General features: G+C 47.4%; 1 protein-coding gene and 1 pseudogene across 4 annotated transcripts; one reads left to right on the top strand and one right to left on the bottom strand.

Moving 5' to 3' along the window:
* SLC22A14 (solute carrier family 22 member 14) lies at positions 1-27,374 on the top strand. 4 transcript variants are annotated; one of them, XM_025870989.2, is made up of 12 exons: positions 1-133; positions 251-326; positions 13,852-14,370; positions 15,094-15,197; positions 15,401-15,555; positions 16,606-16,774; positions 21,963-22,083; positions 22,352-22,449; positions 22,708-22,922; positions 24,511-24,619; positions 25,230-25,433; positions 27,010-27,374. In XM_025870989.2, exons 2-12 carry the CDS (start codon positions 285-287, stop codon positions 27,200-27,202), a joined length of 1,929 nt encoding a protein of 642 aa, XP_025726774.1. In that variant the 5' UTR covers positions 1-133; positions 251-284; the 3' UTR covers positions 27,203-27,374. The 4 variants fall into 4 exon arrangements, with proteins under 4 accessions (XP_025726774.1, XP_025726768.1, XP_073742800.1 ...); XM_025870983.2 differs by having other exon boundaries at positions 251-338; XM_073886699.1 differs by lacking the exon at positions 1-133 and having other exon boundaries at positions 190-338.
* LOC112823558 (small integral membrane protein 19 pseudogene) lies at positions 2,893-4,613 on the bottom strand (annotated as a pseudogene).

Below are 27,374 nucleotides of genomic sequence, written 5' to 3'. Positions count from 1 at the left end.
GTAGAATGCTGCTCCTCACCATCCCTCCCCACCCCGAGGACCTCCCTGCCCCATTGTGACATTATTCCCCGGCCACTGATGGAACCCAAGAGTTCTGCTTCCAAGGGTCTGGCTGGGCCTGGATTGTGGTCAGGTGGGCCCTGGCTTTGGCGTGCGGTCCTATCTCCAGGGAGGAGGGACTTGGGGGGGGTTGTGGAAGGTGGCAATTATGATGACACCTGGCAATTGTGGGCCTGCGTTCTCAGCACAGATGTGGACAGGAGCCTGCTGGGGCCTGTTCAGCTATGCGAAGGCTGTGGAAGGAGCAGGCTGCCCTCACAGGAAATGTGAGTTCTCAGGTATGGTATTTGGCCATTTCCTGCCCTCAGATAAAGTGCTGCTCCCAGCTTTACCTCCCTTTCCTGGGCCTCTTTTGTACACAGAACCAACTGCCTGGGGCCTGCCCACCTGGCAGGGGACCGTTGGGGTCAGCAGAGGAAACAAATGCTCCAGAGCCTTGCAGACAGGCAGGGCCCCGTGAGGGGCACACTGAAGGGGACCCGGCAGGAGAAGGCTAGTTCAGCTGGCTCCAGGCCTGAAAGCCAACTCTGCGAGGAGAGTGAAGTTCCCTATCTGGGAGGTCTCTATCTACCGCCACCCCCTCCAGCCTTCCACCCATACACACTGTATTGGTTCCTGATTGCTGCTACAGCAAGTTACTACAAACGCAGTCACTTCCCACAAATCTGTTACCTTCTAGTTCTGGAGGTCAGAAGTCCAAAATGGGTCTTACTAGGCTAAAATCAAACTGTCAGTAGGGCTGCATTCCCTTCTGGAGGCTCTAGAGGAGAATTCATTTTCTTACCTTTTCCAGCTTCTACGGGCTGCCCACTTTGCTTGGCTGCTGATCCCCTCCATCCTTAAAGCCAGCAATGGTCACGTCCTAATGGATGTAGCTAAAGTGTATTCATTTTCATTGTTGTATTGTATTCCATTATTTAAATATACTACACTTTATCCATTGTTCTGTTAATGGGCATTTGTGCTTTTTTTTCATATTTGATGTGTGTTATCATGAACATTTTGCTGTCCATTCCTGGATCGTATGTAAAAATGTTTCCCCAAGGTATATACCTAGAAGTAGAATTGCTGGGTCATAAGGTATGCAAATATTCAACTGTATAAGACAATGCCAGATTGGTTTTCCAAGTGGAACTAGGAATAATCCTGCCAGAAATGATGACTTGGTATTGTCAGACTTCCTAATCTCGTCAGGCAAATGAGTGTAAATATCTCATTATGGTCCTGATTTGCATTTCCCTCATTATTAAAGAAGCCGAACATTTGTTCATATGTTTGTGTGCCACAGGAATTTTCTGTTCTTGAAATGCCCATTCATATCTCTCACCCAGTTTTCTATTGTCTTTTTATTATTGATTTGTAAAGTTCTTTATGCTTGATTCTCATTTTTTCCCCCAGTAATATGTGTTTGCAAACTTATTCTCCCAGTTGTGGCTTTTTTTTTTTTAATTTTAAAATTTTCATCTGCAAGTAGTCAATTTATCATTTAACAACTCTATGGTTAGCATAAAATAGCATAGCTTTTGTGTCTTGATTAAGAAATCCTCACCCAAGGGACACCTAGGTGGCTCAGTCGGTTAAGGGTCTGCCTTCAACTCAGGCCATGATTCCAGGGTCCCGGGATCGAGTCCCACATTGGGCTCTTTGTTCAGTAGGGAGCCTGCTTCTCCCTCTGCCCCTCCCCCCTGCTTGGGCTCTCTCTCTCTCTCTCTCTCTCTCTGACAAATAAAATCTTTAAAAAATTCAGTAAAACATATATTCCTTATATTATCTACTAAATAGAAATATATTTCTACTAAAGTAAAACATATATTCCTTATACTTTCTACTAAAAGTTTTGTTCTTGAAATTTAAGTCCTTAAGAGGGCTGGAATTTTTGTTTATGATGTGAGGCATTTTTCTTCCATTTCTGATCAGTCATGCTGTTCTCTTTTTCCTTCCAAACTTTTGTTTGCATAGATCTATTTCTGGGCTTTCTATTTAGCTATTCATGAACTGTTACCTCTGTGTCTTTAATGAATGTAACTTTATAATAAATTTTGATATCTGGCAGGACAAATCATTCCTCTCTATGATTCTTCAGAATTGTCTTAGGTATTCATGCCCTTTATTTTTCCATATTTTGCATTCATCTTGAGAAATTTCACAAAAAGTACCTTTTGGATTTTGACTGGAATTCTACTGAACCTAGAGATCAATATGGGAAAGAGTGGACGATTTTTATTCATGGCCATTGGATATCTCTCCACGTATTTTGCTTTCTCAACATATTTTTGTAAGTTTTTTTTTTTTTTTTAAGGGGGGCAGGAAGGGGCAGAGGGAGAGTGAGAGAGAGAATCTTAAGCAGGCTCCATGCCCAGTGTGGAGCTCAATGCAGGGCTGGATCTCACAACCCTGAGGTCATGACCTGAGCTGAAATCAAGGGTGGGATGCTTAACTGACTGAGTCACCCAGGCACCCCCATGTGTTCAGGCTTCTTAAGCCATTTTTTAAATTTGTGTAACAAATGAGTAGGAGATGAAATTTATTTATTTTTATTGTTTTTTTTTTTTAGAGTAAGCTCTATGGGCAATGTGGGGTTTGAGCTCACGACCCCAAGATCAAGAGTTGCATGCTGTATCAACTGAGCCAGCCAAGCACCACTGACATGCAATTTTAAAAGTTAAAATGAAACACACACACACACACAGACACAAATTAGGGAAAAGTCACAAATAAGTGATTCTATGGAGACAGAGTTTTTTAAAAATGCTATTCATGATTTAGTAGAATTAAGAGTTTGCTACCATGTTGTTTAACAACAATTACTTATATTGCTCATTTTCTGAGATTTCATTCCAACGAGAGCCACATATTGTTAGCTTGGTTTAATGGCTGCTGATAGCCAGACTTCCTGGAAATGGAATACATTTCCAGTTGCTATCTTGAATGAATTTTGCTTATCGTGTCATAAAATTTGGGCTCTAATGAAGTTTCTGTTATAGATGGCACACTGGATACCCTCATAATTTTCTTTTTATTCCTTTTGGTGCACATGAAGAGCCCAAAGTGACAAGGATCCCGACACAGTAAAAATTGGTGGCTTCATTCTAGGCCTTTTTAAGGCTGTAATCGATAGAGCCATTGGCACCCATCACCCCCTAACCTCCGGGGGGTTCTTGTTTCTTCTTTCTTGTTCTTGTTCTTGTTTCAAGAACAAACTGGTCCCCCACTGCATTCAGTTGTCTTCCTAGTCTCCTCCAACCTGGAAAAAATCAGCTTCATCTTTCATGCTTTGACACTTTTGGAAAGTACTAGCTAGTTATTTTGTAAAATGTTCCTAAATTTGTTTGGTGTTTTCTCATGATTGTATCAACATTATGCATTTTTGGCAAGAAGTGATGATATACCCTTCTTTTTTTTTTAAACTCAAAATTTGACTTTTTTTTTTGAAGATTTTATTTATTTATTTGACAGAGAAAGAGCACAAGTAGGCAGAGCAGGGGGCCTAATGTGGGACTTGATCCCAGGACCCTGGTGTCATGACCTGAGCCAAAGGCAGACGCTTAACTGACTGAGCCACCCAGGTGTCCTGATATACCCTTCTTAGTGCATGGTATCAAGGGGTACCTGATGTCAACATGTCCCATTACTGGTGATTTTAACTTTGATCACTTGTTTAAGTGGTGTCTGCCAAGTTTCTTCATTATAAAGTTATTGTTTTCCCCTTTGTAATTGGTAAGTATCATATGGGGAGATACTTTGAGACTCTGCAAATACCTGTTTCTCATATGTTCATCGTCTAGTTTTATATATCCATCAATGAGTCTTTTTTTTTTTTTAATTTGAGAGAGAGAGTGAGAGAGCACGAGAGTGGGGAGGGTCAGAGGGAGAGGCAGACTCCCCGCCGAGCAGGGAGCCTGATGCGGGACTCGATCCTCGGACTCCAGGATCATGACCCGAGCCCAAGGCAGTCGCTTAACCAACTGAGGCACCATCAATGATTCTTGCCTGCAATGATTACAACTCTGGTGCTTGCCAAGTGGTGATTTTCTATTTCCATCATTCCTTCTATATTATTAGTGTAGAATTCTACAGTAAGGAAGAGCCGTCCCTTTTCTCCTGTTAACTACTGTATCAGCATGGACTCAGGTATATTTAGTTTATGGGTTATAATCTATTACTATCATTATTTATTTTGTTGCTAAAATTGCCCCAGGCTTGGTTTTGGGGGACTTCTTCTGGGTAGCTTCTATGTCCTTCTGACATGCCCCTGTCATTTTGGGGGCCACTTCCTTACTTTATGGCAGCACAAAACATCTCCCCCCCTCCCCCGAATCTTGCACTTCCCCTGCTCCAGTCCTGGGATCAACCACTCCTCCAAAGAACCCTCATTCTTTTACTTAGAAACCAAGATCTGAGTACTAGGTGTGATCATTGCTATGAGGTTCACTGCTTGTGGGCCGTCTCAGTGTGCAGGGCTAGAAAATACATATCCAGCCTCTCTCTATCTCCCCATATGTGTCTGAAGTCATGAGTTCATACTGGTACCTTGGATTCCAATCCAACGCCATGGTCTTCATTCTAGTCTTCCCCTGTGCTTGGTTGTAACTCTTCTCTCTAACAGAAAGCTAGCCCTTATTACCTACAATATAGTTATTTGCTTAACTCCAGCATGTACATAAAGTTTCAGAATTGCAAGTTCATTATCCCCATGACAAACAGATGCACTAACTAGAATACATTTTTGTACAGTTCTTATCTTCAGCTTTGTATCATCAACATATTATTTTCCAAAGTTACTTAGGCTAGTTCTTTTCTTCTCTGTCCCCTTTAAGGTGGTTATGACGTTTATTTATAATACACAGGTTTGCCATTTGGATTTTTGCCTTGTCCTGATTAATTTCAATTATTTATTTGAGGAGGGGGCGTATGTGAAACATGCTATGGTTCTAAGGGTCAGAATACAAAAAGCTATACTTAGAGAAGCTCTACTTCCATCACTCCCCCTCATTCCTTTACCCCCATCACCTGTTTGTACCCGCTCCCTCTCATAGATAACCAATCTCATTAGCCTATGACTTACCCGTCCTGTATTTTTTCCCCCACAAATGAGCATATACCTTATAGCTCCCTTTATTATATGAAAGGTAGCATACTATATATATTCTTGAACATATTGCTTTTCTCACTCACCAGTGTGGCCTGGAAGTCATTCCATATCAGTTCATAGAAATTTTCCTCTTCCTTTTTTTTTTTTTTTTTTTTAAAAGCTGCATGATATTCCATTGGGCAGATGCACCATCTTTTATTCAACCACTCTCCTATGTATGGACATTTAGATTGTTCCTAATATTTTGCAATACCATCAATGCTGCAGTGAATAATCTTGTGCCTTTGTATTTTCTTATTGATGAAAGTGTATCTTCAGGGTAAATTCCTAGAAGTGGGATTGCTGAGCCAAAAAGTTAGTGCATGTGTAATTCTGTCAAGTGTGTCAGTGGTCTCCAAGACCACCCCCAGTTCTGGGATTCACTAAATGCACTCACAGGCCTCAGAAATTGTTATACTCACCACTAAAATTTATTACAGCGGAAGGATACAAAGCAAGGTCAATAAAGGAGAAAGATGCTTGGGGTGGAGTCTAGGGGAACCAGGCACCAGCTTCCAATAGTACTCTATCAGCAGAATTACACAACACACCCTTACTCTCCCAGCGATGAACAGTAGCAACATTAAGTCAAGTTTTTTTCTGCCAGGGAAACTTCCCTGAGCCTGAGTTGAGGGTTTTTAATGCTCCCGGGGGCGGGGGACAGGGGTTGGTTACATAGGCACAAAGTACCTTTCTGATTAACTGCAGTTACTGTAACTTCATGACTCAATTTCAGACCTCAGGAAAGAAGGAGCTGTTCCCCATCAGGCACAAACCACATGGCTAGGCCAGTACAACGTGGTTCAAAGTTCCAAGCACGCAAAATACTCTTACCGGTTTGTAGCACAGGGCTCCATTCCCAGAAACCAGCTGAAGACCTATGAGATTGTGCAAGGATTAAGCAATTCAGGGCAGCTGGATTAACTCTCCTGCATATTAGGTATTGCTAAATTGTACAGAAGGTTTGTACCAATTTGCATTCCCATCAACAATGGGAATTTGTTTCTTCACGGTCTCACTAACAAATTGTGTTGTCATAGTTTTTAATTTTTGCCAATCTGATAGATAAAAAATGTTCTTAGTATTGTTGTAATTTGCATTTCTCTAATTTCAAGTAAACTTGAACATTTTCCCATTAAAATGGTTTATTTTTATAAATTAAATGGCTTTAGGTTTTCAGGCATGTAATTGACTTTCATATATTCACATTATACTCAGCTAGTTTGCTAATTTCTCCTTTTGTGTCTAATTATTTGTAGATTCTTTGGGGTTTTATTTTCTTCTTTCCAATCTTTATGCTTTTAATTTCCCTTTATCTCATGGCACTGCCTAGGGCTGCTAGTACAATGTTGAGTGGGTGATTGTGGACACTTTTGTCTTCTCATTTTCAAAGGGAATAATTCTAATTTTCCCCCATTTTAGGATCTTTGGGGGGGTAGATTCCCTTTGTTGGATCAAAGAAATTGTAATTTTTTTCGAGGATTTACAAAAAACCATGAATCAGTGTTGAATTTATCAAATGCATTTTCTGCATCTCTAAACATGGTCATATGGCTTTTCTCTACTTATATAAGGATTTATGTATTTTCTGTTTTTTTTAAGATTTTATTTATTTTTTTGACAGAGAGAGGGAACACAAGCAGGGGGAGTGGGAGAAGGAGAAGCAGGCTTCCCACGGAGCAGGGAACCCGATGCAGGGCCTGATCCCAGGACCCCGGGATCATGACCTGAGCCGAAGGCAGAAGCTTAACGACTGAGCCACTCAGGCGCCCCTGTATTTTCTAATAGTAAAATCATCTTTGCATTCCTAGTTTAAAACTGACTTGACTGTGGTATATTTTTCCTCTTCATACAGTATCAAATTTGATTTACTAACACTGTATTTAGAGCATTTACATCTATTTTTATGAATTAAATGGATCTATAATTTCCATTGTTGTACTATAGTTCTCTAGTTTTGTTATTGAAGTTAGAATGATTAGGAAGTTTCTCTCCCTTCTTATTCCCTGAAAAACAATTGTATACACTGGGATCATCTGTTACATAAAAGTTTGGTAGACATCCCATAGAATATTTTGGGTCTGGTGTTTTCTTTGTGAAAAGGTTCTTAATTTCTGCTTTCATTTCCTTCTTTTTTTAAATTTATTTTTATTTTATTTTATGTTATTATTATTTAGAAAGAGAGAGATGGGGGCGCTGTGCAGAGGGAGAGGGAGAGAGAGAATCTCAAGCAGACTCTTCATTGAGCACAGAGCCTGATGTGGGGCTCCATCCCAAGACTCTGAGATCATGACCTGAACCGAAATCAGGAGTCAGACACCTAACTGACTGAGCTACCCAGGCGCCCCTGCTTTCATTTCTTTCATCACTGTGGAACTTGCAAGGCTTTCTCTTTATTCTTGAGTTCATTGGATTAATTTTGTTTTAGGAATTTAATTCATCTAAGTTTCAAATTCATTGACATAAAGTTGATGTTAGCATTTAGTTAATATTTTTAATCTTCCTGTGTCTTTATATTCCTTTTTGCATATATAAAAGACTTCATTGTACTTTGTTTTTAAATGTTTTATTTAATTTCACCAGGGGTGTGTCTAACTTACTCATCTGCTTAAAGAACCAATTTTGGACTTTGTTGATTCTCTTATTATATTTTTGATTTCTATTTATTTCTGTCTTAACTTTATTATCTCCTTCCTTTACTTATTTGGGTTTATTCTACTATTTTTCCCACTTTTTGTCATGGGCATCTTATTTATTTTCACTCTTTCTGATTTTCTATTATAAAGTAGTTAAAGCTATAAGTTTCCCACAGAGCACCACCTTTTATATCACCCACAAGTTTTAATATGTTATCACTCATTATGACTCATTTATAAATATATTAAAATTTCCATTATTATCTCTTTTTCGACTTCTGGGCTATTCACAAATTTTTTAAATCTTATGTGTACATATTTATAAGACTTAAAAATATAAATATATATATATATATTCCATCTTCATGGATCAGAAGACCCAGTATTATTATTAAGATGTCAGTTCTTCTCAACCTGACCTATAGGTCCAATACAAATCTCATAAAAAATAAAGCAAGCTAGAAGGGCACCTCGGTGGCTCAGTCAGTTGAGTGTCCATCTCTTGATTTCGGCTCAGGTCATGATCTCAGGGTCATGAGATTGAGCTCCATGTCTGGCTCTGTGCTCAGCAGAGAATCTGCTTGAGATTTTCTTCCTCTCTCTTTCCCTCTGCCCCTCCCCTTGCTTGCACTCCCCCCGGAAAATAAATAAATAAATCTTAAAAAAAAAAAAAAAACCCAGCAAGCTAGGGGCACCTGGTTGGCTCTGTCAGTGGAGCATGTGACTCTTGATCTTGGGGTTGTATGTTCAAGCCCCATGTTGGGTGTAGAGATTACTAAAAATAAAATCTTAAAAAAAATATAAACTCCTATTTTGTAGATATCAACAAGCTGATTCTAAAGTTCATACGGAAAAACAAAAGACCTAAGAGAATCAGCACAATAGTGAAGAAAAACAAAGTTGGAGGACTCACACTACCTGATTTAGAGACTTACTATATAAAGCTACCATAATCAAAATGGCATGGTATTGGCAATAGAATAGCACATAAAGCCATGGAACAGATAGAGCCCAGAAGTAGACCCACATACAGTCAACTGATCAAATATGCAAAGGCAATTCAATGGAGAAAGGATAGTCTTTTCTGTAATGATTGAATGTACTGTAATCGTTGAATGTCCATAGGCAAAAAAAGTTAATCTAAACATAGATTTTACACCCTTTACAAAAATGAATTCAAAGTGGATCATAGGCCTAAATGTAAAACACAAAACTATACATCTTTGAGAAGAAAACATAGGAGAAAATCTATGTGACCTTGGGTTTGTCAATGAATTTTTAGATACAACACTGAAAACAGAATCTATGAAATAAAAGAAAAAACTGTTAAGTTAGACTTTATTAACATCAAAAACTTCCTCTCTGCAAAAGGTGCTGTTAAGAGACTAAAAAGGCAAGCCACAGGCTGAAGAAAATATTTGCAAAACATGTATCTAATAAAAAGACTTGTATCCAAAATATACAAAGAACTCAAACCTCAACAATAAGAAAACAAACATCCCAAATTAAAAATGGGCAAAAGATCCAAAGAGATAATGCACCAGAGACAAATAAACATATGAAAAGATGCTCAACATTATTTGTCGTTAGGAAATCACAGTTTAAAAGAATGAAAAAATGAGCTAACACCACATATCTATTAAAAGGACTAAAATCCGGGACGCCTGGGTGGCTCAGTGGGTTAAGTGTCTGCCTTTGGCTCAGGTCATGTTCCCATGGTCCTGGGATCATCGAGCTCTCTGCTCAGCAGGGAGCCTGCTTCTCCCTCCCATTCTGCCTACTTCTGCTCTCTCTCTCTCTCTCTCTGTCAAATAAATAAATTTTCAAAAATAAAAAAAATAAAATAAAATAACTAAAACCCAATAAACTGACAACAGCATTTCTTGATAAGGATGCAGACAAACATTTTCACTCATTGCTGGTGGGAGTGGAAAATGGTAGAGCCACTTTGGAAGAAAGTTTGGCAGTTTCTTACAAAGCTAAACATAGTTTTACCATATGATCCAGCACCCATGTTCCTAGGTATTTACCCAACTGATTTGAAAACTATGTTCACACAAAAACCTGCATGCAAATGTTCAGCAGCTTTAATCACAATTGCCAAACACTAGAAACAACCAAAATGTTCTTCAATAGGTGAATGAATAAACTGTGGTAAGTGAATACAGTAGAATATTATTCGGAGATTAAAAAAAGAGCTATCAAGCCATCAAAAATTATGGAAGACCCCTAAAGTGCATATTGCTATGTGAAAGGAGCCAATCTGAAAAGCTATATACTGTATGATTCCAGCTATATAACATTCTGGAAAGGGCAAGCTATACAGTAAAAAGGCCAGTGGTTGCCAGGGGTGCGAGAGGAGGGAGAAGGGTTTAATAGGTGGAACACAGAAAATTTTTTTAGGGCAGTGAAATTCCTGTATGGTACTCTGTGATGTCCTAGTGGATACATGACCCTATGCATTTGTCAAAACCCATAGGATCTTAGAGAGCAAAGAGTGAACCTTAACATATACAAATTTTTAAAAAATCATTTAGGAGACCAAAGGATCCCGGGATGGAAGGCAGACTGACAAATAACTACAACTGTACCACAAATGTATGAGACATACACAATTAAATCTAAATTAAGCTATTAAGCTGTTTGTTAGAGACTTCTAATTTAGTTGCGTGGTAGTCAAAAGACAATTTCTGACTCTTCTTTGAAATTTGCTGAGTCTTGGTTTCTTGCCTGGTACATAATAAAGTTTTATAAATGCTCTAAGTAGGCATGAGAAAAATGTGTATTCTCTAGTGGTTAGATGCCGAATTTTACAAATGGCCATTAGAAAAAGCTCATTAATTGTGTTATTCAAATAATCTTGATCTTTGCTAAGTTTTTGTATTTTTGACTCCTTGGAAGAGATGCACTGAAATTTCTCATTATAATATCAGAGGTGTATACCCATTATTATTTTATATATTTGAAGACATTTGTCAGGTTCATATATATTTAAAATTAACATTTGTGATGTACTGAACTTTTATCTCTAGATAATGAATTTCTCTATTCCAAATGATACTTTATCTTTTTGTCTGGTAGTAATATGGCTAAATCAGCTTTCTTTTGATGACTGTTTTCCTAACAGAACTTTTTTTTTAAATGATTTTACTTATTTAATTGAGAGAGACAGAGAGAGCACAAGCAGGGGGAGGGGCAGAGGGAGAAGCCCAGACTCCTTGCTGAGCAGGGAGCCCGATGCGGGACTCAATCCCAGGACCCTGAGATCATGACCTGAGCCGAAGGCACACACTTAACCCACTGAGCCACCCAGGCACCTTGCCTAATAGAACTTTTTCCATCCTCCTACCATCAGCCTTTCTCGCTTCTGCTTTAAATGTGCCTTCTTACAGGGTGACCAAATTGTCACGCAAATCAAAACTCTTATGAGAGGGTAAGGGGACACCATGGTTCATTACACCAGCACAAGGGATGTGAACTGGGTGTGTTGGGAGAACTGGAAATTACTGGCCATCCTCTGTAAAAACAGCATAAGAATTTAACTTTTAAAAGGCTTAATCCATGGGGCACCTGGGTGGCTCAGTCGGTTAGATGTCCAACTCGTGATTTCAGCTCAGGTCATGATCTCAGGTTCGTGAGATGGAGCCCCACGTCTGGCTCCACACTCAGCAGGGAATCTGCTTGAGATTCTCCCTCTCCCTCTGCCCCTCCCCCTGCTCTATCAATCAATCAATCAATCATTAAAAGGCTCAATCCAACCATCTCTTTTAACTAATGATAATCAGTGTACCGTGTCTCATTTCTCTAATCTCAATTATTGTCATCCGCCTTTTCTGTTTCATTTTTTTCCTTCCTTGACTTCTTTTGGATTGAGGGTTTCTATTTGTTTTTCCCTTCAGTCTACCTTTTCCCACTACTGTTCTCTAGGTATATCACTGGAATGGTTGTCCTTGAAATTTTATCATGCAAATGTACCTTTGAACTCTTGGTTTTTCTGTCCTACACCTTAAACAATAGAAAGGTTGTAGGATACTTTGGCTCAGATTGTCCCCCTCCTGACACACATTATTGTTGCCCATCATTAATCTTTTCTCCCCCCCACAAATGGACAGGATTTTTATTATTTAATACAATCAATGGTTGGATTTGCTTATATGTTTACCATGTTTGATTGCTCATTGTTGGCCTCTGAGGCTGTCCTCCTGAGATAATTTTCCTCCTTCTTTTTTTTTAAGATTTTATTTATTTATTTGACCAAGAGAGAGATAGCGAGAGCAGGAACACGAGCAGGCAGGGTGGGAGAGGGAGCCACAGAGCAGGGAGCCCGATGCGGGGCTCGATCCCACGACCCTGGGATCATGACCTGAGCCGAAGGCAGACACTTAATGACTGAGCCACCTACGCGCCCCCCTCCTCCTTATTTTTTAGAAACTCCATTAAATCAGGTCTCTTACAAGAATGCTCCCTCAACTTCTGACTAGCTATAACTGTCTGTATTTTACCCTAGTTCTTGACAGATAATTCTGCTGAGTCAACATTCTAGATCAGCTATCATTTTCTTTTTTTCCTTTTTTCCTCAATTTTATTTATTTATTTATTAAGATTTTATTTATTTGCAAGAGAGAGAATGAGAGACAGAGAGCATGAGAGGGAAGAGGATCAGAGGGAGAAGCAGACTCCCTGCTGAGCAGGGAGCCCGATGTCGGACTTGATCCCGGGACTCCAGGATCATGACCTGAGCCAAAGGCAGTCGCTTAACCAACTGAGCCACCCAGGCACCCTCATTTTCTTTTTTTCTGAAGATTTTCACTCTCTTCTGGTTTCCTTGCTGCTTATCAACTCTTGTTTCTTAACAGAAGACTGTGAACACCTCTCATTTGTCAGTGATCTGTCTTCTCTCTAGATGTTTTTGAAGATCTTTGTCACGGATGATCTGCAGCTTTATTACAATGTGTATAGTCGTGGATTTCTTTTTTATGGATCTTGCTTAGGATATGCTGCTTCCTGAGTCTACGGATCCATGTTTTCCAAGTTTTTAGAAAATGCATTGCTTTTATCTCTTTAAATCTCGCTTCTCCACCTCTCTCTCTCAACTGGATGCATGGTAAACCTTTTATCTTCTGAGTCTCTTTGCCTTTCTCTCACATTTCGGCTGTGTGTTCCAGTGTGCTAATTCTCTGTATCAAATCTGACTCAGCTTTTTTTCCTATTAGTGTTTCCATTTCTTCTAGAAGTTCAGTATTTTCCCTCCAAAAACGTCTTTTTGCCCCTTCTTGTCATTAGTTCATCATGTAATTAAGACTTTCGGGTCTTTGAAAAGTTTGTGTGATAGTGGTTCTAGAAACTCTGCATCGGACAGTTCCAACACCTGCAGTCAGGAGCTGTTGGTTCTTGTTTCTGTTGACTCAGAATGGATTGCCTTCTCACAACTTTCAGAACCTTTCATTTTGAACTCTTGGCTTGATCTGCTTAATATCCTTCTAGTCAGTATTGCTATGTCCTTCCCCACCTCCCCTTTACTGGCCTTTCCAGTTAAGCTCTATGATGCTCTATGCCACTCTACCATTTTGGTGCCCCAGGCCTGGCTCCCGACTTCTGTGGTCACCTGGCTACTCCTGATCCAGATATTCGGGGGGGGGGGGCGCGTTGTTTGTTTTTTTGAAGAATTTCCCCTGGAGATCTCTCCTACCTTTTGCAAGACTAGCAGCGCCTGCCTGTCTGTATAACCAAAGTCTCAGTTGTGGGGAAGCTGTGGGAGAGAAAGCTCTTTGGAACTTATTCATGACACCGGAAGCATAGCATTTTCTAAAACATTTACAAAATCCTAAATGCCCTGAAAATCAGGGGCGGGTGGGGCCCATGGGGAACAAATTATGTTAAGTAAGAAACTTCAGAAGCAAAGGAGGGAACTACAGAGAACATCAAGGCTGGAATCCAAACTTCTGGTTAGTGGCTCCCAGGCCAGTCTCTGATGTCTGAGAAGTGGTGTCAGCAAAGACTGAGCTGCATCCTTTCTTTGAACAGGTGGCAACAGAAAGCAACAGGGGCAAAGTAAAGCGCAGATCCCACTATCCATCCACAAAGTTGAACCAGCTTGAGGCACCAGAACACACCCAGTCCCCGTCTCTGGAGATGCTGTTACGCAGGTTGAGGGCCACGGAAGCCCAGCAGGATGACAAGTTTGCCAACATCCTGGATGTGGTGGGGGAGTTTGGCACATTCCAGAAGAGGCTGGTGGCCCTCACCTTCATCCCCAACATCCTGTTGGCCTTCTTCATGTTTGCTGACATCTTCGTGTTCACAGCCCAGAAGCCTTATTGCAATACCAGCTGGATACTGGCAGTGGACCCCAGCCTGTCAGAGGCTCAGCAGTTGAATCTGACCCTGCCCCGAGAACCCAATGGCAGTTTCCAGACATGCCTCATGTACTTGCCTGTGGCCTGGGATCTGGAATCTATTATCCAATTTGGCCTCAACTACACAGAGTCATGCCAAGATGGGTGGATCTATCCTGAGACGAAGAAGCGATCGCTGGTCAATGAGGTGTGCCTTCCCCTGAGTTGTCTATAGCTACCCCACAGCCCCAGAGACGTGCCCTCACCCTCACTGAACAGGTGGGGAAACTGAGGCTCAGGGACATGAAGCAACTGGTCCAAGGTGACCTTGCAGAGGCAGAGCCATGGCAGAAATGTAGGACCCCAGTTGTCTAGGCCTGGCCTCACCTGTCTTAGCCAGGAAGCTAGAGTTGACTTGAGTGTTGAGGCAAATGTCAGCAGGAAGGCTTTGCCATCTGTCTAGGGAATTGCTCCATAGTTGTCGCTCTGCTCTCTGAACTCACACAAGATAGAGAACTGGGGAAAGAAGCAGCTTTGATCAGGTACCTCTTACAGGGTTTCTCAGCCAGGGCTGTAACCTGGGCCCTTCACCGCACAGACCTGCCCAATTTGAATCTCTAGGCTGGGGACCGATATCTGTATTTGGGAAAGGGTCTTCAGTGATTCTAGACTTTGCTCAGTTACATTTTCACCTATTCCCCATTTTGGCCTGGGCCTCTGGTCCCCTCTCTCCAGACCTCACTCCCAGGGTCTGCCAGACGCAGGATGGGCACACGCACAGCTGCCTGTCCCTGTCCCAGGCCCCTTCTGCCTAAAGGTCCACCCTGGGTAGGGGGTGGTGGTAGTGGTGGAGGGGTGTAGGCTCAGTCCCTGGACCCAGAAGGCTGACCCTGGGTAGAGGCCTGTAGCCAATCCTGCGTAAAACCCCCAGTTTGACTTGGTGTGTGGCAAGGACCGGGACACGGAAGGCGTGCAGACCATGCTCACGGCTGGCCTCCTAATAGCGTCCCTCATCTTTGGGTTCGTAAGTGACAAGTGAGTGTCCCGGAGATCCCTCTGGTCCCTGGAAGCCCCTGACTCCTCCTCGTGGGCATTCAGAACTAGAGTCTCAAGCTGGGGGAGGCGAGGGTAGGGGCACTCTGGAGGCCTACGCACGGCTCAGGACCGGCCCCGAGTGTCGGGCCGGGCCAGCCACTGAGGTCTGCGGGCTTGGCGCAGCCTGCCTTGGACGCCCGCAGGCTGGGCCGCTACCCCACCATCCTGATGTCGCTGCTGGGGCTGGCCATCTTCGGCTTCGGGGCAGCCTTCGTCAACAGCTTTCACCAGTACCTGTTCTTCCGCTTCGGCGTGTCCCAGGCGTTGGTGGGCTACGCCATCAGCAGCCTGTGTTTAGGTGAGGCCCAGTCCCCGGGAGCGGGGTGGGGGAGGCGGGAGGCGTGGCGCGGGCGGGGCCAGAGGCGCTCGGGGGGCGGGGCCTCGGGGGTGCACCGCGGGGGCGGGGCGAGCGTGGGGGCGGGGCTGGCGCGTACCTACGGGGAGCCCGCAGGACTAACAAGGTTGCGGCCCAATCGAGGCTGGCAGTGGAGGGAGCCACTTCCCCTCGGATCGTCCTGGAGATGCCGGAGAGTCTGTGCTCAGACCCCTTCCACCCTCATCCTCCATCCTAGCCCCCTCGTACCCCGCAGATATCCCCGTCATACCTCTGGCTTCCCCCCCACATGGCTTATATTTACTGAGACCTTCAGAAGGCCCGGGCCAGCTGCTAAACCCTTTACATGTACTATGTCATTTCATCGTGACGTACTCTTCTATTATCCCTTTAGCAGAGAAGGATACTTGAGCCTCAGGAGGTTAACCAATTTGCTCAGGGCCACACAACAGTTACATGGAGGAGTTGGGATTTCATCCCAGGCCTGTGGGACACGAAAGCCCCAAGTGCCCATACACTCATTCAGCTTACAGCTGCCATGGCCTGGTGAGCTCAGGGTTCCCTGGCAAGAGACCTCTTCTCCTTGGAGCTTGTCCGAGGGACTGGCTTCTTCACACAGCCCTAGGCCTAGGTGGTCAAAGCCCTGAGGCACTAAGAACAGAGATAAGGACACAGACTCCTTGCCTCACCACCTGTCAGGCCACCTGTGAGGAGTTGTGCGCAGAAATGGGCCATCTCTTCGAGAGAGACGCGTGGTCAGGCAGGAGGTGTTGAGAGGGAGCAGTTAGGCCGAGAAGGGACTGGAGGCTCTATGTGCGATTAGAAGTTCAGGCAAGGGGCCTAGGGTGTGTCCCGGGGACACAGAGGCACCCTGCTTGGCTTTGAAGTACTGTTGAAACTTCACCCAGGTTGAACTGTCCCAAGCAGGGCTGGAGCATCTCAGAAGGTTGGGTGCCAGGATAGCCCCAGGGATCCTGAGCTGACCATGATTTTGTCCTCTTGGCCTCCGCACAGCCACTGAGTGGCTAATGGGCCAGCACCGGGCCCACGCCATCATCCTGGAACACTGCTTTTTCTCTGTGGGAATCCTGTTTCTGACCGGGCTTGCCTACAGCCTTCCCCACTGGCGGTTGCTGTTTCTGGTGGGTGGGGCACCTGTGTTCCTCCTCATCTCCTACATCTGGTGAGCAAACAGGACGTGCGCAGTGACAGCTCTGATGGGCTGGAAGTTGAGGGTTGGAGGGTCCTTGAAGGGGTGGAGTGGGTGGAATTTTCTCTTGGAGAAAATGCATGTGGATGAAATGAGAAAGAGCCTAGGGCAGAGCCTCTGGAACCCTAACATTAATCCCCATCAGAGGAGACGCTCAAAGAGATGTCAGAGAAGTAGTCAGAAAAATCAGAAGGCAAAGTGTTGAAAGGCAGGGTTGAAGGCAAGAAAGGTGATGCTGGGGAAGAGTCCCCTGGCCTTGGGGACCTTGGAGGTGGCTTCAGTGGAGTGGCAGGGGTTTGAAGAAGGAGAAGGGGCTGAAAAATGGAGCCTTCCAGGAGACGACTCTTGCCACAGTGCTGGGCTGAGGGGGAAAGTGATGAAGTGGTTGGGCAGCCAAGACAGCCAGGGAAGGGTATGTGGTGTTCTGAACGGTGGGGAGTCAAAGACAGGAACCCGAGACCCCCAAGCTAGGAAGAGACACGTGTGATGAGAGAGGGAGGGAAGAGAAGGCAGATAGAGAGTGAGAGGAAGAGACAGAAATCACCTGGTTAAGGTGTGGAGAAAGGATCAGGTTTCACCTTGACATCATCATGTTTAATCTTTTCAACTCTGAAGGAAGGATGTGAGTCTCATGTCCTGGGGGCTGAAGGGGTCGGGGTGAGAGGAGAACTGAAGCTTCAGGGGATCAAAAGAACTTGCCCAAGGCCACACAGCTACAAAGTGGCAGACCTGGGATTTGACTCAGCCTCTGTGGCTCTGAATTTTACCCACTGCACCATACACAATACGGATTTAAGAGGTGGAGTTACCAGTTAAGAGGGAGGGCATGTAGGTGGCTTGGAGACCTTCCAAATTCCAAAGTTGGCGACCATCTTTGGCAGTCATTGACATTCCCAAGTGTGTACTGGGGCCAGCTGATGCCAGGTGGCATGACTCTCTCCTGGGAGCTAGGAAATAGTGTTTCATGACTTGACATTAAAACATTTTTAAAAAGCAATAGATGCATGTGGTTAAAGACTAAGTAATACCAAAAGGTTTGTGGTGAAAAATAAGTCAAAAATTTCAGCTCCCCTCAGCTCCCCCAGTTCCTTCCCCAGAAGCTGTCACACTGTGGACTCTTAGCTCTTTCTTCTGGTAGATGCCTGCATAGTTCTATGTTCTGTGAGTAGACGGCTCCTTGAATGGGGCACATTTTTCTTCAGACATGTCCTGTCAGCTGTTTCTTCCCTGACACTTGACAATATCTTGGGCAGGTTCCATCTCTTCACAGTCAATTCGTTTTTCTTTTTTTTTCAAAAATTTTATTTATTGGGGTGCCTGGGTGGCTCAGGTTGGTTAAGCGTCTGCCTTCTGCTCAGGTCATGATCTCAGGGTCCTGGGATCAAGTCCCTCGTCGGGCTCCTAGTTCGGCAGGGAACCTGTTTCTCCCTCTCCCTACCCATCCCCCTGCTTATGCTCGCTCTCTCACTCTGACAAATAATAAAATCTTTAAAAAAAATAAAGTTTAAAAAAAGATTTTACTTACTTTAGAAAGAGAGAGCAAGCGAGTGGGGGGGAGGGGCAGAGGGGAGAGAGAATCTCAAGCGAGTCTGTGCTGAGCCCAACGCAGGGTTTTTTGTTTGTTTGTTTGTTTGTTTTAAATATTTTATTTATTTATTTGACAGAGAGAGAGAAAGAGACAGCGAGAGAGGGAACACAAGCAGGGGGAGAGGCAGAGGGAGAAGCAGGCTTCCTGCTGAGCAGGGAGCCCGATGTGGGGCTCGATCCCAGGAGCCTGGGATCATGACCTGAGCCGAAGGCAGACGCTTAACGACTGAGCCACCCAGGCACCCCCAACGCAGGGTTTGATCCCAGGACCCCAAGATCATGACGTGAACTGAAATCAAGAGTTGGATGCTTAACTGACTGAGCCAGTCAGGCGCCCCCTCTTTTTTTTTTTAATTCTTTATTGTTATGTTAATCTCCATACATTACATCATTAGTTTTGATGTAGTGTTCCATGATTCATTGTTTGTGTATAATACCCAGTGCTCCATGCAGAGGTGCCCCCTCTTTACAGTCATTCTTAATTGTAAGAAAAAAATCTCATTTTAGTCATTCAGACTCACTTTGAGGCATTAAAAAATCCAGTCTAGTTCAATTTAAAACTTGATCTTACATCTAGTTCACAGGTTCCCCCTGGTGGCTAACCAGCTCAGGCTAGTGTTCTGACCTTTGCCCTTCCTCCTTTGTCTACCTGCTCTGATCTTCCAGGTCCTAGGCAGGGGATAGAGCATCAGAGAAAAGAGACAAGTGTGCAACAGGGGCTGTTATCGGTGGTCAGTGTCCTCTGTAGGGCAGATGTTCGGAGGCAGGTGCCTTCGGGGCCCATGTGTGGATCTTCAGGGGTCCACTGGTGTTTCCTAATGCTCCAGGCACTGTCTTTATGAGTTCGATTAACATTCTGTCTCTGGCAATTCACCCATAGCCTCTTTCTGCAGAGGTCTCCTTGCCCTAGCACATGGGGTGACTTCAAGATAGCAAGGTCCACTTGGCCAAAAAGACTCTCACCATCCCCATTCCCCAGCCTGCCATTGTGCCTTTCTCCCACCAACTTCCTGTCTGATCATATCCAGGTGAAGAGGGGTCCCCCATCTCTGGGTTTGCATAGGCCCTCCAACTTGAGGGCATGTGAATGAACTCTCCTTGTAAATGACTGCCTGCAGTACAAGGTAGCCCCCTCATTTCTGAATCAGTAAGCTCCAGGCAAAGAGTGGGAGGGCAGACTCCCTTACTCAAAGGTGGTCCCCTTCACCAGGCTTGAATAGATGAGAGCAACCTGGGGAAGGGAAGAGAGTCTCACTGCCACGAACTGGAAATTTCCAGCCTCTCTCGGTGGCTGGGGGAGGTGGCTGCTGGGCTGTTTTGTATTTTTATTATTATTATTTTAAAGATTTTATTTATTTATTTATTTATTTATTTATTTATTTGAGAGAGAGCACAAGCAGAGGAGCAGCAGAGGGAGAGGGAGAAGCAGGCTCCCTGCTGAGCAGGGAGCCCGACGTGGAGGCTCGATCCCAGGACCCTGGGATCATGACCTGAGCCGAAGGCAGACGCTTAACCGACTGAGCCACCCAGGCGCCCCTTATTATTATTTTTAGTGAATCCTGTCCTGAATGTGGTAACACCTCTCTTTACAATGTGAGGTTATCAGTCATTGTTTAATGGCCTTGGGACATCAGCTGAAATTCTAAGACAAAAGTTTCCATGTCATGTTCAGTTACACTGCTCTTCCTCATTCTCTGATTTTATTATTTTCTCAATAGCATTTGAAACTTGTATTATGGAAATAGAATTGCAAAACATTCTCAAATCTTTTTGGGATACAAGTTAGAATTTTCTTTTTTTCCCTCCTGCTTCCTACATTACCTTTGTCCTCTGGGGTAATTTTTTTTTTTCCTGCTTGGTTGTTTTGGCCCCTTTTTTATTGAGAGGTTGTATTTTTTTTTTTCAACATTTGGTGATTTTTGGTCATCCCTTCATCATTAAGAGTTACTTAGATGTTAATGGGAAACGGTGAACAGAAGCTTATTGCCTGGCAATCTTGTAGGGCAATGCCTCTCAAATTTCTACGAACAGCAGAGTCAATCACATGGGGGCTGGTTAAAACATCAGTGACTGGGCCCTGCCCCCAGAGCGTCTCAATCAGCAGGACTGGGGTGGGGCCCAAGAATCTGCATTTCTAACAAGCTCCCAGGAGATGCTGATGCTGCTGGTCTGCTGACCACACTTCGAGAACCACTACCACTGGGTGACCAAATGGCAGGTGCCTTTTTTTTGAGGGATCCCAAAGTCAGGGCGTTGCCTGGCTCAGTTGCCTTGTTCCCCAGTGGGCTGGGAGTGGGAACTCTTGTCACCATCACGGGGACTTCCACTCCGTTCGCCTGTGTTTGTCCTCAGCCTGCTCTAGGCTCTGGGTGCAAACCTCAGAGGAAACTGGAGTCCCGTATCTGAGGACTAGGGTGTTCAGGGTCCCCTTGCTACATGTCGGGCCTTGCCGCGTGGCCACCGGCCTGGCTCCATCCACTTCCGGGCTATGTGTATGTTTGTTAACTCTTTCTTCCACCCGTCCTCTCTCCCACTCTCTTTGTTGAGATCCTTTTTCTTTCCTCTAGTTTAGAGTGGGCACGTGCTCAATCTCCCATCTTTTTGAAGAAGTCCCAGTTGGGTGACTTTCTTTAGGAGAGTTCCCCAGCCTTGCTGTGGAGAAGGATGGCAGGGGGACTGTCTGATAGCCACTAGTGGAGGGCAGGAGCTGGGGCAGGCAGAGAGAATGAAGTGGCCCCTAATGTCAAGGGCATGTGTTTACACGGCTGGCCATGGAGTTCGGGCCGGGGCCAGGATCGGGGTGGAGGGGGGCAAGAAGTCAGCAGGGCTGATGGCATAGTTTGTAAAGAGTGCCTAATCAGGGCCCTGAGGTGCATACCAGCTCTGCCTCTGTGACCTTGGGCAAGCCCTTACCCCCTGAGCCTGGGAATAAAATGGGGATAATCATACTAGGTCCAGGGTTGGGCAGGGATTAAACTGGTTGATTTATGTGTAAGAGCACCAAGCACATTCCCAGGCACCTCATAAGGGCTTTAAATATTCACCTGTGTGGATTCTGGCAGCCTGGGAAGATCAGGAAGAACAGAGGGACCAGAGTTATTCCAAGGTCAAAGGCAGTGGGCAATGTGGCAGGGGAGAAGGTGGGACAGAGGGGACGTCTATTCACCCAGGCAGGGGCTAGGCCCTGGGGGCCCCCATATCCTCCAGGCTTTTAGGAGACAGAGAGGGACCAGGAGAAATGCCAACCATGAGAATGGGACCCTAACAGAGGGTGTGGGCATTGGTGCCCTCAGCGTGGCTGGGCAGGTGGGGCCGAGCCCTGAGACAGAAAGGTAGAGAGTGTGTGGAGGTAGTGGAGGGGGAGAAGCTGTAGGGCAGAGGCAGCTAGGGCCTGGGGTGACCCTGAGCAGCAGTGGGAGCTGTGTGTGGCCTGGGGAAGGGCTGACCACCAGCAAGGGGCAGAGGCACCTTGAGGTGGAGGGTCACATTCAAGGCCTCCAACATCCACATCCCCTCACGTTGGCGGTCTCTGGGGCATCTTAGAAGGATGGCTAAGAGCGGGTGGGCCATGCAGGATCGTGCCGGAGTCCCCGCGGTGGCTGCTGATGAAAGGGAAGCTAGAGGACGCCAAGCAGGTGCTGTGCTATGCGGCCAGTGTGAACAAGAAGGTCATTCCCTTAAGTCTGCTGGACAAGGTAAGAGGCCTCGGCCTGGAGCGGGGCCCCGGCAGGGGCTGTGGAGGAGTCTCTTCCTTCCTCGGGGGAACTCTGCCCAGAGGCTGTCCCCAGTCCACCGCTCGAGGAGAATGGTGACAGCAAAATCGAACCCTGCCAGCAGAAGGCCAGAGAACAAGCTGGCCCTGGGAGGGGCGGGGCGGGGGGGGGGACGGTTTGAGGTCCTGTGGGGGTGGGGAGCAAGCTGGGGTCTCAGTCTGGCCTCTGGCTGGTCCTGCTTGTCCTGCAGCTGCAGCTGCCTGGAAAGAAGGTGACTAAGGCCTCTGTCCTGGACTACTATAACAATAAGCACTTCCTCAAGGTGACCTTGGTGATGGGTTGTGTGTGGTGAGTACCGGGGACTGGCCGGCAGGGACTGCAAGCAGAACCTGCCAGAAGCTCTGGTGAGAGAATGGGCAGGCTGCAGGGGGGCAAGGCCTAAGGACGCTGGCTTGGCTACAGGTCCAGAGCTCTGTGCTTATTTCTGTCTCCCATCCCCACCCTGCTCTGCTTGTCTCTGCCTCTGCCTTTATCCCTGCCCTGTATGCTGTATCTCTGCCCCCCTGCCCTCTCTCTCTGAGTGTCTCTCTCCTGGCTTCATTTCAGCTTTACTGTGGGTTACAGCTATTTCACGCTGAGCCTCAAGTTGAAGAATTTGGGTGTGGACCTCCACTTCACACAAGTGATTCTCGGCATCATGGAGGTGCCCGCCTGCCTCTGCTGCATCTTTCTCCTTGAGCAGATGGGGAGGAAGTGGAGCCTGATTGCGACTCTCTTCCAAGGCTCCCTTATGTGCTTGCTCGTTCTTATCCTCCCCTCAGGTACGCCTCACCCTCCCCTCGGCGCCACTACCCCCGCCCCCGGCCTTCCTGCTTCCTCAGACCCCTTCCTCCTGCCCTGTTTGGCCAGCAAGACACCCTGGGAGTCAGCCGGGGCACCCATGGCCCTCCTGCCCTCCTGAGCTGGTGCCAGTCACTGGAACACTGCCCTCCTCAAGGGAGAGCCCCAAGACCGGGTGCTGGAAGCTCTCAGAAACCTGGTAGAGGAGGGGGTGCTGTCCCGAGGAATCCTCCTTGTGTGTGGGGGGGGAGTGGGTGGCCTTCTTCCAGCCCATGTCAGATCTGATGGTTGAATGTGAACAGATGCCCACAGATAGTCCTTCAGCTGGTACCCCAGGCCCTGCCTCTCACTGATAGCCTCTGACTGGGAAATGCCTGTTATCTGGACCTTCAGCAGGAAAAAATAACCTGAGTGTAACAGGGGGCTAAGCTCTCAGGAACATTCTGACAGGGAGGCCTCCCTTCGCAGGAGGGCGCAGTACCCGTCAGCTCAGAACTAGACAAGCCAACTGGGGGTGGGGGTGTGAAGGCGCAGCAATATTTTCAAAATTGCAAAGATCCCTGGGATGATGAGTATGCCCCAGGTCACAGGGCTAGAGAGTGGCCGGCTGAGGATGTGGACATCAAGATGTCAGTGCTCTCTCCATCAGAACTGCTAACCACGAGAGCCCCCTCAGCTGCTGGGGCCAGGGCAGGGAAGCCATGTCCGGGGTCTGCCTCCAGGGGAGCCCTCCTGTTCTCTGGGGGCTAGAATTATGTGTGTCTTGCCTGGGACCCTTCCTCTCCCAGATGCTGGCCGTGTGGACCGGCTAAAACAAAATGGGGCAACAAACGCATTCTTAAATTGCTGTTGCTTGGTAGCTTTTGTAAAAAGTGGGCCTATACAGAGTCAAACAGAAATGTTTAAAACTCTCAAATGTGTGAGAGAAACTAGTAGAATCCCCAACAGATAAAGCTAGATCTCCAGTTTCATCCCAGAGCCAAGAGAAGCTGGGGTCAGAGTGGGGAGTGGGGCAGCGGCGGGCCCGGCAGAGGCTCATGGAGGAAGAGCTGCAAGAGGCCAGCTCCCGGGCAGTGAGCACCAAGCCGGAGGAATGGGCTTTCCTGGATCTTTTCTTCCTCCTCTTCCTCCCTCAATGCGCACGTCTGGCTGCCCAGCGTTGGGGATCCTGGCTCTAGGGACCGAACACTCCCGAGCCCCGGTGCAAAGTTCCCTGGTTCCCCCCCCTTGGGGGGGGGGGGGGGGGGGGGGGGGAGGGAAGGTGGGAGGGCCCTGAGCAGGCCACGGGGAAGCTGCCTCAGGTGAGGATGTGGAAGACAAGAATGAGCCTGGAGGCAGAGGTGTGGGGCTGAGAGGCCATGGGGTGAGCAACTCGCCCACTGCAGTTATATTAACTTCTGGCCTGGCTGGGCCTGAGTCTGCTGACCAGCTGACCAGGTCCTAGGACGAGAGTGGGGTTGGGGTGGGGGGGAACTGCTCAGATGCCTTCCAGGAGGGATGGAAGGAGAGCAGATGGGTGGCCCCCCATCCCCCACCCCAGACTCAGGGGGCCACGTTGTCTGGCCACAGAGTTGAAATCCATGATAATCTTGATGGTCGTGCTTGGAGAGTTCAGCCTGGCGGCCTCGGTCTCCGTGTTCTTCATCTACACCGCGGAGCTCCTGCCCACTGTCCTCAGGTAGGCAGCCTGGCAGGCCAGGCCGTGGGGGCTTGGCAAGGGCGCAGGACCCAGACGCTCCCGGCAGTGAGAGTGGCCGAGCACCTGGTGACAGGCACGCGCTGAGTGGTTTCCCTGGATCACCCCATTACCCCCCCAAACTTCGTGGTTAGCCCTATCTCAGACAACAGAGTCAGGTGGAGGCCCGACCGCAGTTGGCAGAACCGGGCAGTCTGAGCGTGGTCTCGGCCTTGCACTGCGTGGGCCTGAATGTGTCTGGGCTGCTCTGAGGCTCGGCTGTAGCTTCGTTGGGGCAGGGGGAAGGTGGGGAAGCCCGTGGTCAGGGTGGCGGCTCCCCTCCCTGCCCAGCTCCACTGCCCTGTCTTCTCCCACGCACCCACCCGCGCCCTGGCTTTCGCTTCTCCTGCTCCTGATCCATGGAGCAGGCCCCCAAGAAATAACCGCCCGCCCTGGATCAGGGGGGAGCCAAATGCTCCATGGGCGCTTGGTGAGTTGGGACAGGCTGGAGACTGGAGCATGTGAGGTTTGGGGAGCTGCTGCTTCTACCCCACCTCCGCCCAGCCTCTGGGCCCAGGACGCCTCCTAGATGAGCTCTCACCTCCCCTTCCAGGGCGACAGGTCTGGGCCTGGTGTCTCTGGCCTGGGCAGGTGGAGCCATCTCATCCCTGGCGGTCAGCCACCAGAAACTCACCCTCCTACCCATATTTCTCTGCTGCATCTCGGCTGCCCTGGCCTTGTTCCTCTGCTCCCTGCTACCGGAAACGCAAGATCGGGCTCTCCCTGATAACCCGGAGCACTGCTTCCTGCAGACAAAGTAGGTGGGCGAGGCCCCTGGCCCTGGCCCCTGAGAGTCTGTCGGGCACCGTCCACCTCTGCCTGTTGGCCAGAGGGGCCTGTGACACCAGGGCCACTCTGTGTCTACAGCAGTCTCCCCAGCTCTCCTGGATGTCACCACCTACCCCCGCCCTGCTGCCCGGCCTCCGCCAGCTTCAGTCCTTTCGGCTCTCCTGACCAGCCTGGGCCAGGCGTTCTCCTTTCCTCCCCCTCTGGCTGCTTGTCTGGCCTGGGTGCTGCCCCTGGAGATGGCCTGGGCTCTCTCCCTCCCAGGGCACAGGGTCTGGCTGGGGACCAGCTCTCCGAGTACCACTCCTTTCCTAGCCGAACTCTTAGCTTCTCAAAGAGGACCCAGTCTTGATTCAAGGCTCTGACCTCAAGGCTCCAGCAGCCCAGTGCCCCGTTTGGGAACTGGGCTCCGCCCCGACCGCTGTATAGGCACTTCTGGCCTCATGATTGGCAGAACCGTGCCTTCTGGGGTTTGGGCCAACATGGCCCCTCGCTCTCTCCCTAGACCCGAGGGGACCCGAGCACCAGTGAGAGGCAGAGGCTACCTGGCACTGGATGTCCTCCAGTGCCCTGTGCTCATAGCACAGGGTGGCTGCCTCCGGCCATCCCCTGCCCTCCTCCCCACCACCCTTCTCCTCTTTCCCTCCCTCCTCAAACTCTGACACCATCTGTGCTAGGCATTGTACCAGGGCTGGACTGGCAGGTCTCCAGTCTTCAGTGATAGTTTATGGGGAGAAAGGCATGCCGACAGTTTTCCCTTAATGGGCTCTGAGGGAGGGATGCACGGGACCTACAGAAGGCCCCGGAGGGAGGAACTTTAGTTTGGGGAGTGGGGGCAGGCTTCATAGAGGAAGTGACATTGGGGGAAGGCTTTGAAGGATGAAGAAGCATTTGCCCCATCGTAGGGAGGGGGAATGCAATGCAGCAGAATCGCTAAGAACACAGACTCTGGAGCCAGAGGGCCTGCACTTCTGTCTCTGCTACCACTTCCTACCATGTGCCCAGGGGAGTTACCTAATGCCTCAGAGACTCAGTTGCTTCATTTGCAAAATGGAATGATAACAGAGTTATAAAAATAGCTAACATTTACTGAACCTTTACCGTGTGTCAAGTCCTGCTCCATACGTGCCTTTTCATACATTGTCCTAACAATAGCCACGTGCAAGATAGGTCCTGTCACTACCCCCCATTTTACAGTTGAAGAAACTGAGGCGTAGAGAAGCAGAGACATGTAGCCTAGCCTTTCTCTGTCATGGGGCTTTGGGCAGGATTAAGCCCACATAACGCACGTGGCGCAGAGTCTGGCATGCGGCAAGTGCTCAGTAAATGCTAGAGATGGACCCCCAAAGATGCAGGAGCGTGAAGGGTCTGGGTACGGTTGGGAGATGGCACACATCCGGTCCTGGTGAGGGTCCCTTATGGGTGCGTGGCAAAGCCCCATCTCTCAGGACTGCAGAGCCAGGCTTGGCTACAGCTGCCTCAGAGGTACTGCTTTTCTTAGCTCCTCAAGATGCAACTCATGACTTGTTCTCCAATGGCTTCTTCAGGAACATGGCTGAGGACCCGTTCACTGAGGAGGTAGTATCTGGTGATGGGACTGCGGAAGTGATGAAGAACACCATTCTCAATTCCACGATGCTGAAATCGGACTTGGACATTCATCTTGGCAGAACGCATCTTTGCATGGCAAGGGAAAGGAAAGAGACCCACGGAATGACTGAGCCCCAGGCCCCCAGATGATCTCGGTGGGAGCTGAGTGGCTGGGTGTGGGGCTGTGCACTCCCGGCCACGAATTCCAGGCCCAATCCAGCTTGGGGGTAGGTCAGTCCTGCTCCAAGGCCAGCCCTCGAGATCCAAAAATGGCCCCTCCTGGGCGAGCGAGGGTGTGATTCATTCTAATAAAGGCACCATG

This window comes from Callorhinus ursinus, unplaced genomic scaffold, assembly GCF_003265705.2.
Source record: "Callorhinus ursinus isolate GAN/ISIS: 27379988/994484 unplaced genomic scaffold, GSC_fseal_2.0 scaffold1, whole genome shotgun sequence".
NCBI lineage: Eukaryota > Metazoa > Chordata > Mammalia > Carnivora > Otariidae > Callorhinus > Callorhinus ursinus.
This window is presented reverse-complemented; position numbering and strand designations above follow the sequence as displayed.

Bases quoted from the DNA above. Each gene is read 5' to 3' on its own strand.
- SLC22A14 (XM_025870983.2), top strand. From the start codon at position 285: ATGCGAAGGCTGTGGAAGGAGCAGGCTGCCCTCACAGGAAATGTGAGT. The intron at 22,084-22,351 runs GTAAGAGGCCTC...CTTGTCCTGCAG, and splicing joins CCTTAAGTCTGCTGGACAAG to CTGCAGCTGCCTGGAAAGAA. The intron at 22,923-24,510 runs GTACGCCTCACC...GTCTGGCCACAG, and splicing joins CGTTCTTATCCTCCCCTCAG to AGTTGAAATCCATGATAATC.